The sequence below is a fragment of the Drosophila rhopaloa genome, unplaced genomic scaffold (genome assembly GCF_018152115.1).
Source record: "Drosophila rhopaloa isolate 14029-0021.01 unplaced genomic scaffold, ASM1815211v1 contig_163, whole genome shotgun sequence".
NCBI lineage: Eukaryota > Metazoa > Arthropoda > Insecta > Diptera > Drosophilidae > Drosophila > Drosophila rhopaloa.
In genome coordinates, this window is record NW_025335043.1 from 7,793,272 (window position 1) to 7,810,806 (window position 17,535).

At 41.7% G+C, this 17,535-nt stretch overlaps 2 protein-coding genes across 2 annotated transcripts in view; both read right to left on the bottom strand.

The window, feature by feature from the left end:
• Window positions 1–17,535, bottom strand: part of LOC108053284 (division abnormally delayed protein) — a 70,636-nt gene that overhangs the window by 47,183 nt on the left and 5,918 nt on the right. The window lies entirely within an intron of this gene.
• On the bottom strand, window positions 11,667–15,612 carry LOC108053283 (pollen-specific leucine-rich repeat extensin-like protein 1). Its single transcript, XM_017135884.2, has one exon. It carries the CDS (start codon window positions 14,139–14,141, stop codon window positions 11,814–11,816), a length of 2,328 nt encoding a protein of 775 aa, XP_016991373.2. The 5' UTR covers window positions 14,142–15,612; the 3' UTR covers window positions 11,667–11,813.

Sequence of the window (17,535 nt, forward strand, 5' to 3'; positions counted from 1 at the left end):
CCACAGCAACCCCGCTGTTGATGATGCACCGTGTCGAAAGACAAATAACGCATCGTCAAGTGGTTGGCTCCGGCTCCAGCTCCACCATGGCACCATGGCACCACCAACGCTAAACCACCACCACATTGCACCACCACACGCACTGCAGTTTGTCAGTCGACGAGACCACGGGCCGGGCCAAATGGCAGCTGACACAGTTTGTTAAGAGTTTTTGAGCAGTGCTGTCGACTTTATATAACAAAAAAGCTAAATCGATTTTTGAAAGTAACCTTGAATAGCTATTGAAATTATTTTAAAATTTAATACGCATTTAATAATATAAATAAGTATTTAATATAATTAATACAAATGGGTTTTAGTCATGAAAAGGGTACTATTTGTTTTTTAAAGTTATGTAAATACTTTAAATAAGTAGGAACAAATATTTTGTAAAAAATGTCCAAAAGCCAAAAAAAGAAAGTGATAGCTAAAAGGCTTTATTAATTTAGCATTTTATAAAATACGTTTTTTATGTGTTTCAGAGTTCTCATCGGATGGATATAAGATAATAGATAGACAGAATTTTATTACAAACTGTAAATGCTTAAAAAAATATAAATCTTTATGTTTTTAACCCTTTAATGATGCTTTTAAAATATAGCTAAAAAAAAGCCAATCCGAAAACATTGTTTGCCTGTGATGGCAGCGCGTTGACACACAACCAGAAATAGGGTGGCAAGCGTAAAAAGTTCTTGACAAAAAGCAATGTACAATTTTATAAATGTTGGGGAAGCTGCAGCCGGAAAAGAGACGGATTGGGATGCCTTGATGGCCACTTATCAGATGCCCTACACAGACCCCGGATTTACTGCGGGGCTTATTGGAAAAGTTTTGGGGTTAACTGTCTCTGACAGCTCAAAAACCCAATTCTATTATGGTGCATGGACAAAAGTTATTAATTATTTCATTTCAGCTTTCTATTCGACAGATGAAAACTTTTGGTGGCCATCACTCGATTGATTGCATCTATTTTGAGGGACTATAAACTAAGTGAAAATGTTAAATGCTTTTAGATTGGCTTTTACACACAAAGCAAAAAATATCAGTGGAAAAGCTGTAGATATATTTGATTAATACTATAAATGTGTGTAAGCCAGTTGACATAATAATTGCTGTGTTTAGATGCAGGTATTTATTGAAATTTTCATTTTAAATTAAATTTCATTGATTTTTTTTGTGTAAGACCAAAGAAGTTGGGTGAGGAAATAACTGATTGTGGCCTAAGCCATCTTACGGCAGAGTATAAAACCATAACTGTGTGCTCAACATTTTACCACCGAGCAGTACATAAATATGAACCCCTTAAGATGTATCTTAGACATGCCCGTCTGTTCAGCCCACACACACCCCCATTGAGTGGCGCATTATACTTATGGACGAAGATGATGCACCCAGTTCGTTCCTTAATGCCACACCACCCAGTTTCGGTTTAATCTGCGGCCCGGCCTCGTCAAAAATTTGTTCAGCATTTTTCAGACTCTTTTAAATCAGACCAATTTGTATGCATTAAATGCATGGCGACAGACAGCTAGCTCGTCTGGATTTACGTAATGCCCGCCCACATGAACGGAATTACAGACAAATATCCAGACAGCCGCCAGGTCCCCAGTTTGCGCCCCATTCTTGGCCTTCCAACAGGGCTCATCCCCCGGACTGTGGAGGTCGCAGCTCTTGTACAGTCGACGCGCATTACTTGACATTTGTGCCGAGCCCACAAGGGGATCCACCCACTGGAAACCAAAACCGAGCGGAAGTCCCCAATGGAGGGCCACCCACAGAGGTCAAAGTCAAGAGCGAAAATGTTGATGATTCTATTTTTTGTTTTTCTGCTTTTTGCTTTAGACAATTATTAATCAACTACCAACTGGGCGACAAATAACGACGAACATTTGCTCTTGTAACCCATTTGGTGGCAATGAGGAAGTTGCTACTTGAGAGGTTCCACACTGATATTTTCTCTCAACGAGTGTCAAGTGCAGGGAATTCGGTGATTGTCGAGTGGGATCTCTACAGCCCATTTCGCCCCGACCAGAACAACAATAAATTTGTCCAGTCAACTACATAATTAACAGCACCCGACAGCACCAGAAACATTTAAAAATCAACCGGCTATTGGGGGTCAGACAATAAATACAACAAAAACGGGAACAACAGGAACACTTACAGCAACAACAGCCGAAAAAAACAACTACAAAAACACACTGCAACAACAAATACAAATACAAGAACAAGAGCAACCAGGCATTGTTCGACTTTTGTTTTATTGCAAACATTCATCGCCATTTGCGTTTTTGCCATAAAAGTTGCTCGTGTTTTGCGGATTGCTGATGTTGCTTTTGCCGTTGAGCAGCGATAAAATCTCTGAAATAAATGCCAAGGAATGACATCCAGTTTAAGCAGAAACTTGTATACCCTTTATTTTCCAGGCATTAAAAATGTTTTAAAATTTAACTTGCTTCAGGGGTGCCAAAGAAACTAAGGCAGATTGAAAATCTTTTAAATGGTTATTAAAGGGAAACAAAATGCTTTTGTTTTAGTTTTATATCTATCTAAAGAGTATGATTACATTTTTAGAAATTCCTTTACAAAGAAAAACAATAATAATTTTATGTTGTAAACATTTAATAAAACTTTCCGGCATGCAAAGAACACACAAATTTCATATTATCATATTGTATGGTATTTTCATTTAAATATAATAAAATAGAGTTCATGTTAAACAAGGCTTAATTGAAAAATGGAAACAGGAAAACTAGTTATTTTATTCAGCAGACGAAGTAACTTCAATATGCGTTTTTCCCATCATGTCAACACTTCCTTGCTGTTTCTACTCCATCTTAAAGTTAATTTATCCTGTGCCAACAACAAAAGGCAAGCACAGCTTGTTTAACATGTAAAGGCAACACCGATATAACCACCAACACCCAGAGCCATGTTTATATATATATACAGGCCCCAACCTTAGTCAGCAATTTGAAGCGATTCCATGACGACCCCAATGGTCTCGTTTACAAATTAAGCACTTCCAAATGGGCAGCAAATTAATTTTTATTGCGCACAGAGTTATGTAAAATATGGCCAGCAGTTCCTGGGATGGGGTAAGTAATGTTGGCTTGTTTTCGTCCGTTAGCCATATAGACTACAGCTGGCGAAATGCAAAAACTTTCGCAAGTTACTCGATTCTCGGCCCCAAAGTCGGAATCTGTTCATAGAAATTGTCAAAGTTTTGCCAGCTTCGAAATTGACTGGGAATTGGGCTGGGAATGGAGGGACTGCCGTAGACCAGCTGACAGTTATTTAGTGCAGGGCTTTAGCCGATTTCAGCGGCAGGAGCAGCAGCATCATCATCCACGGCAACCGGAAGCGGAAGCGGCCAACACTTTCCGACATCAGATTCAGATTCAGATTCGTTCTGTGTGCGCATGTGTTTGCAACTGCGATTATTCGAGGCAGCCAGCGGCACTCTGCGTGTCTTTGGGGCTTAAATTATGTCGGCAGCTTAACGTGGCTCAGATAAGCGCGGCTCCATTTGATTTTTTTCCAGCTTCTAGCCAAGTCATTAGTCGGGAATTATGTGTATTTAATTGCAATCATCAGCGGCTAGATTCAACTAGAGCAATGTGTTGGGAAATTAGTAATTTTAGTCGAGCTAATTTATGATGGTACGCTGATATGTGTTGTTTAATTAACTAATTATAGGGAATAAATATAAGAATGTCTTTTGGGAATTCCATATAGGATATAAAATGGAGAATAAAGAAAATATTCAAACTATTGATCACTTAAGATGGGAAGTTTCCAATATGAAGTATAGGAATCTCCTAATATGAGTTAGATGTTAGGTTAAAGTAATTTAATGATAGGCTTTAATGTATTAAAAATATTATTTGTGTAGCTTTATTTTTTTGTTAATAATATAGTTAACAAAAATTGATTTATATGCTTTAAATATTTATATCAAGGAACAACTTAAACAGTGTTTGGCCGTGTTGAATATTACAGTTGCAGACTTAGGAAGTACTACATTTTGTGCCCCCATCCCGATGACAATTCCTACCTTTCCTTGACGTGTGTCGTGTCCTTTGTGCATGTGGCCGACTTATCATTTATTTATGTGCTTTATTATTATTGTTGCCATTGTTTTTATGCCATTGGAACAATGATCCGGCGGAGGGAGGCACTCGGATGAGTTTCTGTCTGGCTTGCAAATTGAAGTGGCTCCTGGAGCAAAGTAGGTGGAGGAGGGGGGAGTAGAAAAGCGGGGGTGGCTGACATTTCGGGATTACGAGTGCGCTGCTTAAAGTGTCACTGCTGCCATTCGGCATGCTCTTTGTTTAATAACTTATTTATGGAGCAGGTAGAAAGGCAGGTGTTTTTCCCGCCCCAACTGGCGACACGTGGCAATGGCCTTTGATGGACCACGGAGAAATCCAGGAAGTATGCATAGCCACGAGAGGACACTTAAAATGGAAACATTACCTAGCGAAAAAAATATTATTATTTTATTCCCCCTGCACTCGAAATGGCTCATAAATATGCATAAATAAAATGCCGTCGATTTTTGAATCCTTCACCAATTGCACAACATCAATCAACCGGTCGATAAAATAAAAAATGTATTTGCCATAATCAATCAACGAATATAAATTGGCAATCCGAAGAGTTTATAAGAGCCAAGAGGTCAGACTGTCTCTGTGCTCTCCCCCCTCCTCTTCCCACCCCCACTACCCTTCATTTACCTCGGACTCTGTGCTAATTGGCAGTGACAACCAACTGTCCCTGCAACCCAGTAACAACCCACCAACAACCCACCATCAGAACTCCCAGAAAACCGTGGAATCTGCATTCAATTAACGCCGGAAACGCGCTTCAGAAGGAAAGAGGAAAAAGTCGCTGATAAGGACATGGTCACCCAAGAGGAAAAGAGTGAGATGTAATAAATGTTCAACATTCTCGTGTTGGTTTAATTAATGCAATTAAATGTCGAGTGTGAATAATTGAAATTGCGCAAGACGATGAAGGAGAATCCCATAAAAGAATTACGCATCGCAGTGGACATTAAAGCTTACTTATGTTTCCCCATGTATGTATACAAATGCGATTCAAAATAATAAACAAATAATGCTGCAGATATTTGTTTGGATCAGCTGGCAATACATTGGGTATCAGCATTTAGAATTAACAAAGAATTGGTTTGTTTATACTCAAATTTCAAGCAGCTCAATAACTGAATCAAGGTTAAATGCCATTTAAGCTTTGTTTAGATTTTAAGCTGGCTTTGATATTTTCAAGTACAAAATTAAGACACAAAATAAAGAACACAGAGTTTATTTACTCAGCCTTTGCATGGGCTCATTCCAAAGAAATTAAATTTTATTTACCAATCGTTCCAGTTATAAGTTTGCCAACTGCATTCAGGAACTTTCTAATTCCCTAAGTGCTCTTCCCCGGCCATTTCAAATGTTTTGCGAGAATTCCAAAGAAGCTTAAGCAAAGTTGTAAACGCTGGCAAGTCAAAGCACTCCAACTAACTAGAACAACCCGCAACAAGGGCAGCAACACGAACCCGCCAAAGAAAACTTACCCGGCCCCATTGTTGTTGTTGGATGGATGGGTGGGATTTGGTGGGGCTTTTGTGGGCGTGGCCGGGACACTAATTGCCGCCTGGTTACCTGGACTCAGTGCAGCCAGTTCCGGTGATTAAGAACGTAAACCGAAACCGAAACCAACCAACCAACCAGCAAACCTCCGCAGATACGTGACACGAACTACTGGGCAGTGGAAATTCTGCGTCTGCAGTCACCTGTTGAGCTTTATATAGTCTGGACTATATATATATCTACACGTAATTAAGTATACCAAGTGCTGCAGTAATATTTCATCACGAAATCCTGCTTAGTGCTTTTCAATTAAAAGTTGTAAATTTGAAATGAGACGACAGCCGCACCTGCGCGGATGCCGTGGGAAAAGTTGGGCAAACAGGGCCATGAATGTGTGTATAGAAGGAGGTACTCCTGCAAATTAATAAACAGTATGAAATTTTAAGCAAGCCAGGCCGAAATGGCTGACCTGCAAGCCAATGAACCCTTACTAAGGTCGCCGTGCACCCAAAGTTCCACTCCGTGTTCAGCTGGACGGAAAATCTATTATGCACCGGGCAAGTGGGCCTGGGGTTTTGTTTGCAAGTGCAAGCGCATTATGCAAAAGTTGTTCCGTTGTATTATTTTCCATTTTCCTTGATATTTTTCACTTTATTTTTTTTTATTTTGGGCGGCATGTAAGGGCTGGAGCTCTTGACGGCGGCTCATGTGAAATAACTGGGTCGTGAGCTCCGAGGAAGCCAAGCTTCCAGCGTGAAAAATGCAATCAATTTTATTATGCCACCCGGTCGTCCCTCACTCACTCCGCAGTTTCCCTAGCTGCACAATTGGGCAAATCAGGCAGAAAGGCAGGATGCACGGCAGCCATGGCCATCGCCATCGCATATATGTGCGGATGCGAATCGCGATAGCTGGCGGAACGATGGAGACCCCGAGCGGGTTTCCTGTTTAACACGTGAACGGACGGACGGGCAGCCGGAGTGTGCGGTGCACCGGGCTTTCGAACGTCATTATCCTGAAACGGGCCAATTGGTTGCCGGATCGAAGCCAGATATGCATCTTAAGCTTGGGTTTAAGTTACAGCAAATTAAAGTTTAGTCAAGTCGAACTAAGTCAAGGATTGAGTTAGGAAAGCGAAAAGGTAAATCAAGAGGGACCAGGCTTGAGCATTGCAAAATGGAGGTTAAAAGTGTAACCATAAAAGTTTCTATAGATAAAAGAAGGTTAAAGACTTAACGTTAGTAGCAACAAGTTAATCCAAAAGTAAAACCAGACATAAACACAACTTTCTCTAAAGCTAGGCTTTATGGCTTAAGTGAGACCAATCTTAAATGTGCAATTAAGGAGGTCAAAAGTGTGCCCAGGTTAAACATTAAAGCTTGTAAAGAAAATTAAAGACTTAGTATTAAATTTTGGTAGCAACAAGTTATAGGCGAAACCAGATTTAAAAGCTTGTAAACAAACCAAACTTAAATGGTATCTCCCTAACTTGATCATTCAACCTCAATAACTTAATGTTGGAATAACCCAGAGGTTGACTTTTGAATAAAAGACAATGCTCTTATTATGTCGAATATATCAAAAGCAAAGTTGAGGCGCCACCTAAAGATTATTATCAATCTTTGTTATAAATAAACAAATAGAGAAACTTGTTTCGTTTTCAAGAATAGAGAATAGTTTATTCATATTTATACAGTCAATAATTCGCATTCAAGTTGAGGCGAAGCGCAAGTTTAAAAACCTCTGCATAAATTGGTTTTGTTATACGATCTTTCAAAGGGAATCGACCAGTTCCATAACGTATCTTAACAAAAGAGCTTAATAGGACTCCATTACCCCTTCAATATGTCAATTAATTTTTTTTTACCCAAAGTCCAAACCACATTCAATTTGATCCCAATTAACTATCGCTTTGTTAGCAGTTGTTACGTCGACACGAAGGCCTTATCGATGACTCCCACGATTGCATGCAAAACCCTCGACACAAGTACAAACAATAAAGTACAACCGAACGCATTATCAAAACAATAAACAATTGATAGTATTTTGCCGGCGATAACAACAACCACAAACAATCCTCCAGTTGCCATTAAAATCAATAAAGCACACAGAACGCAATTGCACGAAAGAAAAAGAAACAACTGAAACGCAAACAGCAACAAACTGCTGGCAAATAAATAAAAATTGCTTTATTTATTAAGCATTAAACAATAAATGGGATTATTTTTATCATCGCCGCATAGAAATGTCTAGTGGAGCACGGCGCAGAATGGATCCAAATGGAGTAGAAGTGGAGGGTTGATGGGGAGGAAGGAGCGGACAAAACAATAAGGAATACGCAGAGACCTCCAGAGTGCCGGAATAATAACAAATTCAAACACAGAAGGAGGACGATGAAGAGCTACCAAGATAAATAAATGCAAATCATTTTTTTTCTCCTGTTTCTTATTGTTCCATCTAGTTGGAGCATTGCATACCCAGCATTCTTTGGCTGGGATGGGTATCTTAAAACATTTTGTATTAATGCACTTTTAATAGAGCTTATTTTATTATTTATTTTTATTTTACGGACTTTGAAATATTTAAGAAAGTTCATATTTAAACTTGCATTTAATAGCAGTTTAATATATGTACATAAAAACCAAAATCAAATCTCCTTTATGGCTATGCAAGTAATTTTCAATTTAAATAGTAAATTTGATTTAATGATTGATCTAAGCTATCAAAATTGATGTATATAAATAATATGAAACATTGTATTTCATAACTTTTCTTTCTATTTTCTTTAATCTCAATAATGTAAATCTCAATACAGGGTAACTTCATGCCCATTCTCTGCCCTTTAACCATTCTGACTTGTCTCTGCAATGGAGTGTTTAGCCTGCCTGGGATTTGGGGAGGCCACCACGATTGAAAAGGGCATTAGGAAAAATGGGGTGGCGGTTTAGGCCAAGAAGAAACAAGTGCTGGAGTTGGATCGGACACCTAAGCATAGGCCATCCAACTTATTTAAATGGAACGTTTCGGTTCTCTGGCCCAAAATATATCCGGTCTTATTTTTTGCTACACTTCTTGTTTTTGTTGTTCATCCCGCATTTGATTTCAGCAAATTTGTAACTGCCACTTTGCATTACCTTTTTTGCAAGCGTCCGATGGTCCGACCTTTGTGCGACCATCGAACGAGTGAGCGAGTGAAAAGGTGGCAAAAGTTTTGCAAGTGACAAATAGATTTAAATTCGAAAATGCTTTTTTTTTGTAGCCGTTGCTTTGTTTCTGCTGCCTAGTGGAAGTTTGTGTTATGCAAAGCTCTATTGACAGCGGTCGTAAATCTTTGTAAAAGTGCCTGGAACCCATGTCAGGGTGGATGGGTCGATGGGTTGATGGGTTGGGCGTGAAAATGTGGGTACGAACATGGAAAATCAGTTTTCAAGTCGGGGTTAACTCCACAGCCCATCAAACTAAACCCCTTTTCAAGCAGCCAGCAAGGTTATGGATGAGTGAACTTATCGGCTAATGGAAAAGTAAGCCCAAAAGAAAGAAAGTAACTTTAAAATATGTACAAATCGAAAGCAGCCAGATAACTATTAATAGTCAAGTGGTTTGGACTTGGTAGCCCCGAATTTAACTGATTGTTTGCGACAATTTCGTTATCAAAATGCTATAAATATGAATTATTTTGCTTATCTAGCAGTGTGACTTGTTAATTACTTGCCAAATATTTATAGATAAAATACTGTAAATATCTTTGTGGTTAATTCGCTTGTATTTCAGCTATTTCTAGGAATTCCTTTGCGAGTATCAGTCCGATTATTAGCATTCTATTTGTGAAGAGAAGTGATCTCATTTCGCTTTTCACCGCTCCTCCATTAAAATCTGTTTACATTGTCTGGGCTGGCATTAAACATAAGTTTTGCTACCCATCATTCGTGGTACTCGTGTTGCGGCATTTCCAGGGAAATCAAATCCGCGGGGCCAATTACGAGGGCACAAATGTTCACAGCTCAGGCAAAGACCAACCGACGGATTGCATTTACAAATTAGCATTCTAATGAGCGGAATGGCATGGTGCATGGCAATTATGGCGCCGACTTTTTCAGCTCTTGGTCTATTTGCAATTGTGCCAGAATTCGCTGGAAAAAAAAAAAATAGGAATAAAATGCTATACTCGAGTCAGCAGAACTTGGCCTTTGCGTGCTTTGGCCAATTCAAAATTGGGCGACTGCAGTTGAGGGCTTATGAATGGAAGACAGCGACAACTAGGCCGCATCCAGTTGCAGGCGCCCCCCCTTTTTTCCGAGGCCACCCCCTTTTCCGCTTCCTGACCACGCTCATGGTGTCAGCTTCAGAAGTTTTCAGTTTTTCGGGAGGGGGGAGGGTGAAAATGAAACCGAAAACCGGTTACTGTGCGTTGAGAAATTCTCGACTTTTGTTTCACATACACAAAACGGAGTTTATCTTTTGGCTCTGCTCCTCTGCTCCTCGCCACCTCTCTCTCTCTCTTTTCCACCGACGGTTTTGTTGTTTATCAAAATTCTTTGAAATGCACTTACACACACACCACAAACACACACTAACCGCCATCGCTCTGTCCCGCTCTGGCACACAAAATTAAATTTTTTCCTTTGGTTTCTTTTTAATTTTTATATGGCTCTTTGGCTGATTCTGTGGCATTTTCTTCCTGCTCTTTTTTCTTGCACGCTCCACTGAACCTCGAACCAAGGAGTGCCCTTACTTGTTGTTCTTTTCGTTCATACCCAGTGGTTCTAACTTATAGAATAGGTATATTGTTTCTAAATCACCATTTAAAACTATTTATTTAACTGTCAGCACTTAAGGGAAAATCCTTCAGTCTCAACATTTTTGAGATAAAAAGATTTAAAGGATTTGTATGTCAAGTTTAATGCTCATCCAACAAATGTAAAATAGTCGAATTTCAGCAAGCCCCCTGAAGTAGGCAACAAATTTGCAAGAGTCCTTGAAGCTTTAACCACACCACTTTTTACTTCACAAACTGAAAGGAAATTCCCCAACATCTAAAAGATTTCCAAGTAAAAAGTTTTTTTTGTTAAGAAAAGCATGTTGTAAAACAAGTGGTAGTCATTTTCCGACAGTTATAAATGAATGAAGTTCTCATCTTATATTAGTCCCTTGAAGTAGGCTAAAAATAAATCCATTGAAACCAGGGTATCTTATATTCGTTGCCCCCAACTACAGTGTTCTTACTTGTTTCGCTGCTGCTGTTGGCTAGTAGTTTCGGTTTGCTTAGGAGCCCGGTCTGTGCTTTTAAACGCAGCTCACCGAGGAGTCGAGTCGGGTCCCAGTCGGAGTTTGAGTTTCAGTTTGTGCTGGGACCCGACCTGAACAGAACATGCATGTAAAAATGCAACGTAACTTGGCCAGGGGACAGCCAGTGGAGTGGGCAGGAACCCCAGTTCCCAGTGCCCCGTTCCCAGTTCCCCGTTCCCAGTTCCCCGTTCCCAGTTCCCCATTCCCAGTTCTCGACCATGTGCTGCGGTTGATGACTTGCGCCGGGCCCAGAGACTGACTGACTCTGACTCTCTGGCAGTCTGACTTTGACTTTGGCACTGGTTAGACTGGCTGGCTGGGAATTTTCGGGGTGGGGCAGGAGTGCAGTTTTCGGGGGCAGTTGGGACAGATGAGGGAGTAGGGGATCCGAGTGGCATTGTGGTCTCTGCTGATTCAGTCTGGTTTGGCTTTTGACTCTCGGACGGAGCAGGCGGTTTCCTGTGATGTTTGGTTACTTCATAGCCTGTTGCAAAATTAGTGTGATCAGAGCCATCAGATAACTCATGCCGGGTAGGGATGGTTTGACAAAGTCATTTTGGTACGAAAGGGACTCGCTCTTATTGAATTTCCAAAAATTATAAAAGGGAGATGGCTTGATGTGAAGGTTGATTAAAGTCATCGCTTATCGCAGAGATAAGAAAACGATTATTATTAATTATGGGTTCTAATTGGTTATATTATTATTTATCTGGAGAACAAATTACCAATTTACTATAAAATTATGGCAGAGATCTAATAGCCAGGTTCTTTAACTATTTATTATTTAACAAAAGACCTCAAGGGTATTTAAACGAAAATTTGATCTTTGAATTTAACAATAAGCGCCAAAATTAAAGACAAGAATAATTTAATTAGGATTGAATTGGATTACTTAAGGTTCTTGATTAGAGCGCTGGTGTAATCGGAGCACTTGGCCGTGCCGCCCAAGTCCATGGTGCGGATGTTGTCATCCTTGATGGTCTTCAACACGGCCTGTTCTATATTGTCCGCGTGCTCGTGCATTCCGATGTAGTGCAGCATCATCACAGAGGACAGTAGCAGGGCCGTGGGATTGGCCAAATCCTTGCCAGCAATATCCGGAGCAGTTCCATGCACCGACTCAAAAATGGCGCCTTGGGTGCCCACATTTCCCGAGGGCGTCAGACCCAAACCACCTATCAATCCGGCACAAGTATCCGATATGATATCTCCGTATAAGTTGGGAAGCACCAGCATATCGTATCGCTTGGGATTCTGGACGATATTCAGGCAAACCGTGGTCATGGTAGACTCTTCGTAGACAATGCCCGCCTGGTCCATTTTGCTCTTGTATTTGGCGGCCATTTCCCGGACGCATCGCAGGAATAATCCGTCGGACATTCTCATGGCCTGGGATTCGGCCACGGCCGTAACCTTTTTCCTATTCATGTCCAGGGCGTACTGAAAAGCGTATTCGGCCACTCGGAGCGAGGCCTTCCGGGTGATCAGCTTGATGCTCTGCACCACCCCGTTGACCAGGGTGTGCTCGATGCCCGAATACTCGCCCTCGGTGTTCTCCCGAATGGTCACAATGTCCACATCGCCGTAAATGGTTTCCACTCCAGGCAGAGATCGGCAAGGTCGGATGTTGGCGTACAGATTGAACAGCTGGCGAAGGGTGAGATTCAGGGAGCGGAAGCCAGTACCCACTGGTGTCATCAGGGGTCCTTTCAGACCCACCTTCGTTCGGTTCATGCTCTCGATCACCTGGTCGGGCACTGTGGTGTGACCCTGGGCATTGGTCACTGGCGTCACGTCCACGGGCTCAAAGATTAGAGGTGCTTTCGCGGCCTCGAGCACCTGGATCACCGCCATCGAGATCTCCGGTCCAATGCCGTCGCCAGGCATCAAGGTTATGACTCTCGATCCACCTGCATCCTTTCCAGACTTTCCTCCAGATGTTGGTGGTTTTGACCCTGCGGGCGGATTACTGGGAGGCTTACTTGCTGATGGTGGTTTACTAGGTGGTGTACTGGGTGGTTTACTGGGAGGTTTACTTGCGGTTGGTGGTTTACCAGGTGGTGTACTGGGAGGTTTACTGGGAGGCTTATTTCCTGCTGGCGGTTTACTTGCCGCAGGCGGCTTACTAGGAGGACTACTTGCTGCTGTCGGTTTACTTGGAGGTTTTTTTTCTGCAGGAGGTTTACTGGGAGGATTGCTTCCTGTGGGCGGCTTACTAGGAGGTTTACTTCCTGCAGGTGGCTTACCAGGAGGATTGGGGGGCTTACTTCCTGCAGGCGGTTTCCCGGGGGGGTTACTTCCTCCAGGCGTTTTCCCGGGAGGGTTACTTCCCGAAGGAGGATTGGTGGGCGCTTTACCTCCAGTGGACGTTTTAATAGGGGGCTTACCTCCTGCTCCGGTATTTTTCCCTATTGCCGGTGGGTTTGTTTTAATTGTCGGTGGTTTTGAAGGATCGTTATGTCCTGAAGGCGGTTTGGTAGGTGGTTTACTTCCAGTCGGCGGATTACTTCCACCTTGGCTTTGTTCCGGTGGCTGGGACTGGATTCCAGAGGGATCGTTTGATTCACCAAATGAGTTGATCGACTCAGAAATGGATCTGATTATAACATCTTCGAGATCCTCATCTTCTCCATGTGTTCCCGATTTATCCAAAGCCTCTGGGGTTAACTCCTTGAGCGAGGACTTTTCTGACAGTCCTGATAAACGATCTGACTGAGATGGTTCTTTTGTGCCGAAGGTAACCGAATCTATTTCCGAGGTTTCAACCTTTCCTTTTTGCAGTTTCTCTGAACGAGATCGCACTGGGAACTTAATCAGCTTTCCCTCACGATCTTCTGGTGGTTCACCAGAGTCTCCATCAATAGTGGAGCTACTAAAGAACCTTATTGCTGAGTACCACATGGAATTCCGCGGCGGTTGAATGCGAGTGGGCTCGAGGACCTCTCCCTTTCCTGGCAGACAGTCGGGGATCCTACGGAAGGGATTTTCCTTAGCTTGCGGATAGCGAACCCTTCGGATCCTTGGAACTTGCTGCCGTACAGGGACTTCCTTTTTTTCGTACTCCCCGATGCGCCTGCGACACCAAGATTCAATAAGCGGCTTTCGAATCCGGTTAATTGCATTGTCCACCAGATAAAGTATGCTCTGATTGGTGTGAAAACAGGTGGTACTTGGATGCCTACCAGGAGCGGTGAATTTGAATAGTTTGCCCGACATGGTCTATTGGAATTTAGATTAAATATTTGCCTGGAAATGTGGTGTTGAATTATTCTGTCGAGGTCATTCGATCGACTTATTGTTCTAAGTTACATGGAGTTTGAATAATTAAAACTGTATAGTTCTTTATTCTTGGCTAATATGGCCAAGAATACATTTTTTCCTAGTTGTGGCTATAAAATGTGGTCTTACGCTAAGATTCTTATTATCTAAAATTTAAAGATAATCGGTTGCATTTCCTATTCCCAAAATCCGAAATACTAAACCTCACTGACTCTTGCACTAAAATTTCTTGGAATTTTAAAAAATTCATTTGCAGATGACGGAAGTCAACACTTGGCCGACTCGCCACAAGTTCCAGTTCCAATTTGCATAGCTTTTAGGCCACCGTTTCTTATTGCCAGCTCTGCTCTGGCTTTTGCTTTTGCTTTTGGCGCCTCCAAGTTTGGCGACTGTCACCGTCAAAGAAGTGAAACTTTCTCGGCCAAAATGAAAGCACGCGACGAGAGCTGGCCGGGAACCCTTTCGATTTCGACTCGGAGGACTTTTCTCTGATTCGGTTTCGTTTTGTTTATTCCTATTTGGGTTAAGCTAATTAAATTACTTTTTCGCCTACAATTTCATTTTCGAAATTTGTTTGCTTTGAAGGTCGACTTTTCTTTAATTGAAAAAGTTTCACTTCAGCCCTGGGAGAAGAACTCGCAAATGATTTAATATGAAAATTTCCGTCATGTATTTAATTAGACGAGAGTGCTCCGCGGTGCTCGGGTTTCCCAGTAAACGAAATTAGCTGCGAAAGGCAATCAAATTATGCACAAGCCCTCGTTTTAATGGGCACACCTGCCGACATATATGCGACCGATCCGCCAGACCAACCACGCCCCCTCCGCCCCCGTCACGCCGTTGTCATTCGGCATAATCATATTTCAACGGATTAGCATAATTTTAACCGAAAAAATATATTAATAACGAAAAGTGAATGGTGTGGCATCGAGTTGCAGACAAAGCAGCAGTTCTCGCCCTCCTGTTTCCAAGTTTTATTAAATTTTCCTACTGTTCTGCCAGTGCTAAGCTCGCATTTATATTCATATTTGGTGGATTTTTGTACCGCTCAAGCGTAGGGGGATTTTTTTACGCTTTTGGATCGCTTTTGTTTTTATTTTTGGGTTTTTAGTTAGTTGCTCTTGGTTTTTAGCGTTGGCGATGAGTCGTGCATGTATTATTAAATGATTGATGATCCCTGGCCGGGCTTAACTCATCCACACTCGAACACCTCCGAAATTATAATTCACCAAGGGGTCGCATCGCCAAGCTGTCTAGTGGAATGCGCATTTGGGGGGCTTTATCTGACTATCCAACTTACCACACAGAGATTACCCGATATCTGTATCTAGTATACTGCTGTATGACCGGCGAAAGCAAACATTTGTACAGATAGCATTTCCCTGTGTGTTCTGACATTAAGTTCGGAATACGCACCTGCAAATGGAGAAGAGCAAATAGATATTGGAAATTAGTCAATCGTCTGGGAGTGTAAATTAGAGTGCTACACTTTGGGATTCTCATAGTAAAAGGGAAAAGAATATGACTCTCAGCATATTGATAGTTCCCCTTTTTACTTTGAGAAGAGGATGAATGAAATACTTGTTTAAAAAGCAGTGGTTTATTAATAAAAAACTGATATAATATATAAAGCCAAACCTTCGATAATAGAAAAAAGGCAAGCTTTCCTCGTCTTTAAAATCTTTTATTAATTTTGATAATCAGAAAAAACGGCTTAGCCTAAAGACTTCGTAACTTTTAAGTTAAAAAGTTATTTTTACTGTTTTTTTTTTGTATTTGAACCTCCACTCCACTCTTGTACACTCTACACATATTTAACACTTTTGTTATTGTTTGCATTTACTTCCACTCTTGTTTATACTTCAGCTTAGTGTGCAAAAAACTGGCTAAGAACGAAAGAACTCCGGTCAAAGTCAATAAACCATATAAATGTACAGCAACAAATAGAATCGGGAATAAAGAGCCGAGCAAATAGGGGAACAAAGTAAAGAGAGCGCGTCGGATGGCGATTGAATGAAGTCCAAAATACTCAACGAAAAAAAGCCTGGCTTAGGCAAAGCTCAACAAAAAACAAGATGAAATCAAAGTGCCTTTGGTCATTTTCAGAAATCATTCACACATATGTGTGTGTTTATATTTTTATTATGGCCTTTTGTTTGTACGACAAGACAAGTCCGCCAACGCCATATTAGCCAGGCTTTCAGGGCACTTAGGGCCAAAAAAAAAAAATCAGAGAAAAGATTGCGAAAAACCAAATCAACTTTGGCAATTTGCTAGCCTTTTTGGCTCAGTGGAGGGCCTTTCGTGTCTCACCCCCTCCATCTGTCTATATGCCTGTGTTTTTGACCAGTCCAATGTTTGTCTTTTGCTGTTGCTCGTCATAAAATGATTTATGGGCTTTAGGTGCAAATAATTGATTTATGCGCGGCCGCAGACATGGCGCAATGTAAATGCGAGTTAGGGACTAGAAGACAGCTTTGGGGATGGAGTCTACACAAATGGGATAAATGTTTTTGGCCAGCTTGAGAGATTTGAATCTCTCAAACCGAATGGTGCAAAAAGTGTTTGCCACATCCAAAACCAAAAAGGTGCCAAAAGCGTTTACCAAATTATCCCAACTAAATAAGATGCTTGACCGACAAATCCCCCAAATCCCATTACACGCATTATAACCCCGGGGTAACGCCACTCGGAGCGGAAATGCCAACTAGTTAGTTATGTATCTGCATTTGTATCTGTATCTGCGGCCGAGAGTTCCCCCCATTCTATTCCGATGCTGTGCACACTTCACTAGGCATTAACCTTTACCTTTTCCGTGAACATAACAATCCAAAATAAAGAATCAAGAACAACAACGCGCCACTGGCATCCATGAATCAAAAAACACAAAACCAAAGGAATCCGGCGACGTTTGTATCTCACGGTGTGTGCGAGTGTGTGTTCATTGGAAAACAGCGATTACGCGGCACAAAAGACATGGACAAACAATGAACCAGCAGCAGCAGCAGCAGCAGCAGGCCAAGAACTCGATGATGGAGATCCAGCAGAGGAGGTATCGGAGTATCTGGCAGATACGATTCGGGAGGGGCTAAGTGTTCCTGTTCCCAGTGAGTAAGTCGTCGGCGAATTCGGCTTTGACTTTCGGCTGCTCCTGCTGCTGCATCATCGTTGCATAAGCAACGAGTTGCCACGACATTGACCAAAGCAAATCGGTCAAGAGGAGTGGAAAATTCTATCGCCTATGCGATATACACCGCCTCAGTTTTTTAGCCTCAGCTACGGATACAGATACAGATACGTATACAATTGCTGTCTGCAACCTCTTGCGTTT

Coding starts and splice junctions, on each gene's coding strand:
- LOC108053283 (XM_017135884.2), bottom strand. CDS start 14,141: ATGTCGGGCAAACTATTCAAATTCACCGCTCCTGGTAGGCATCCAAGT.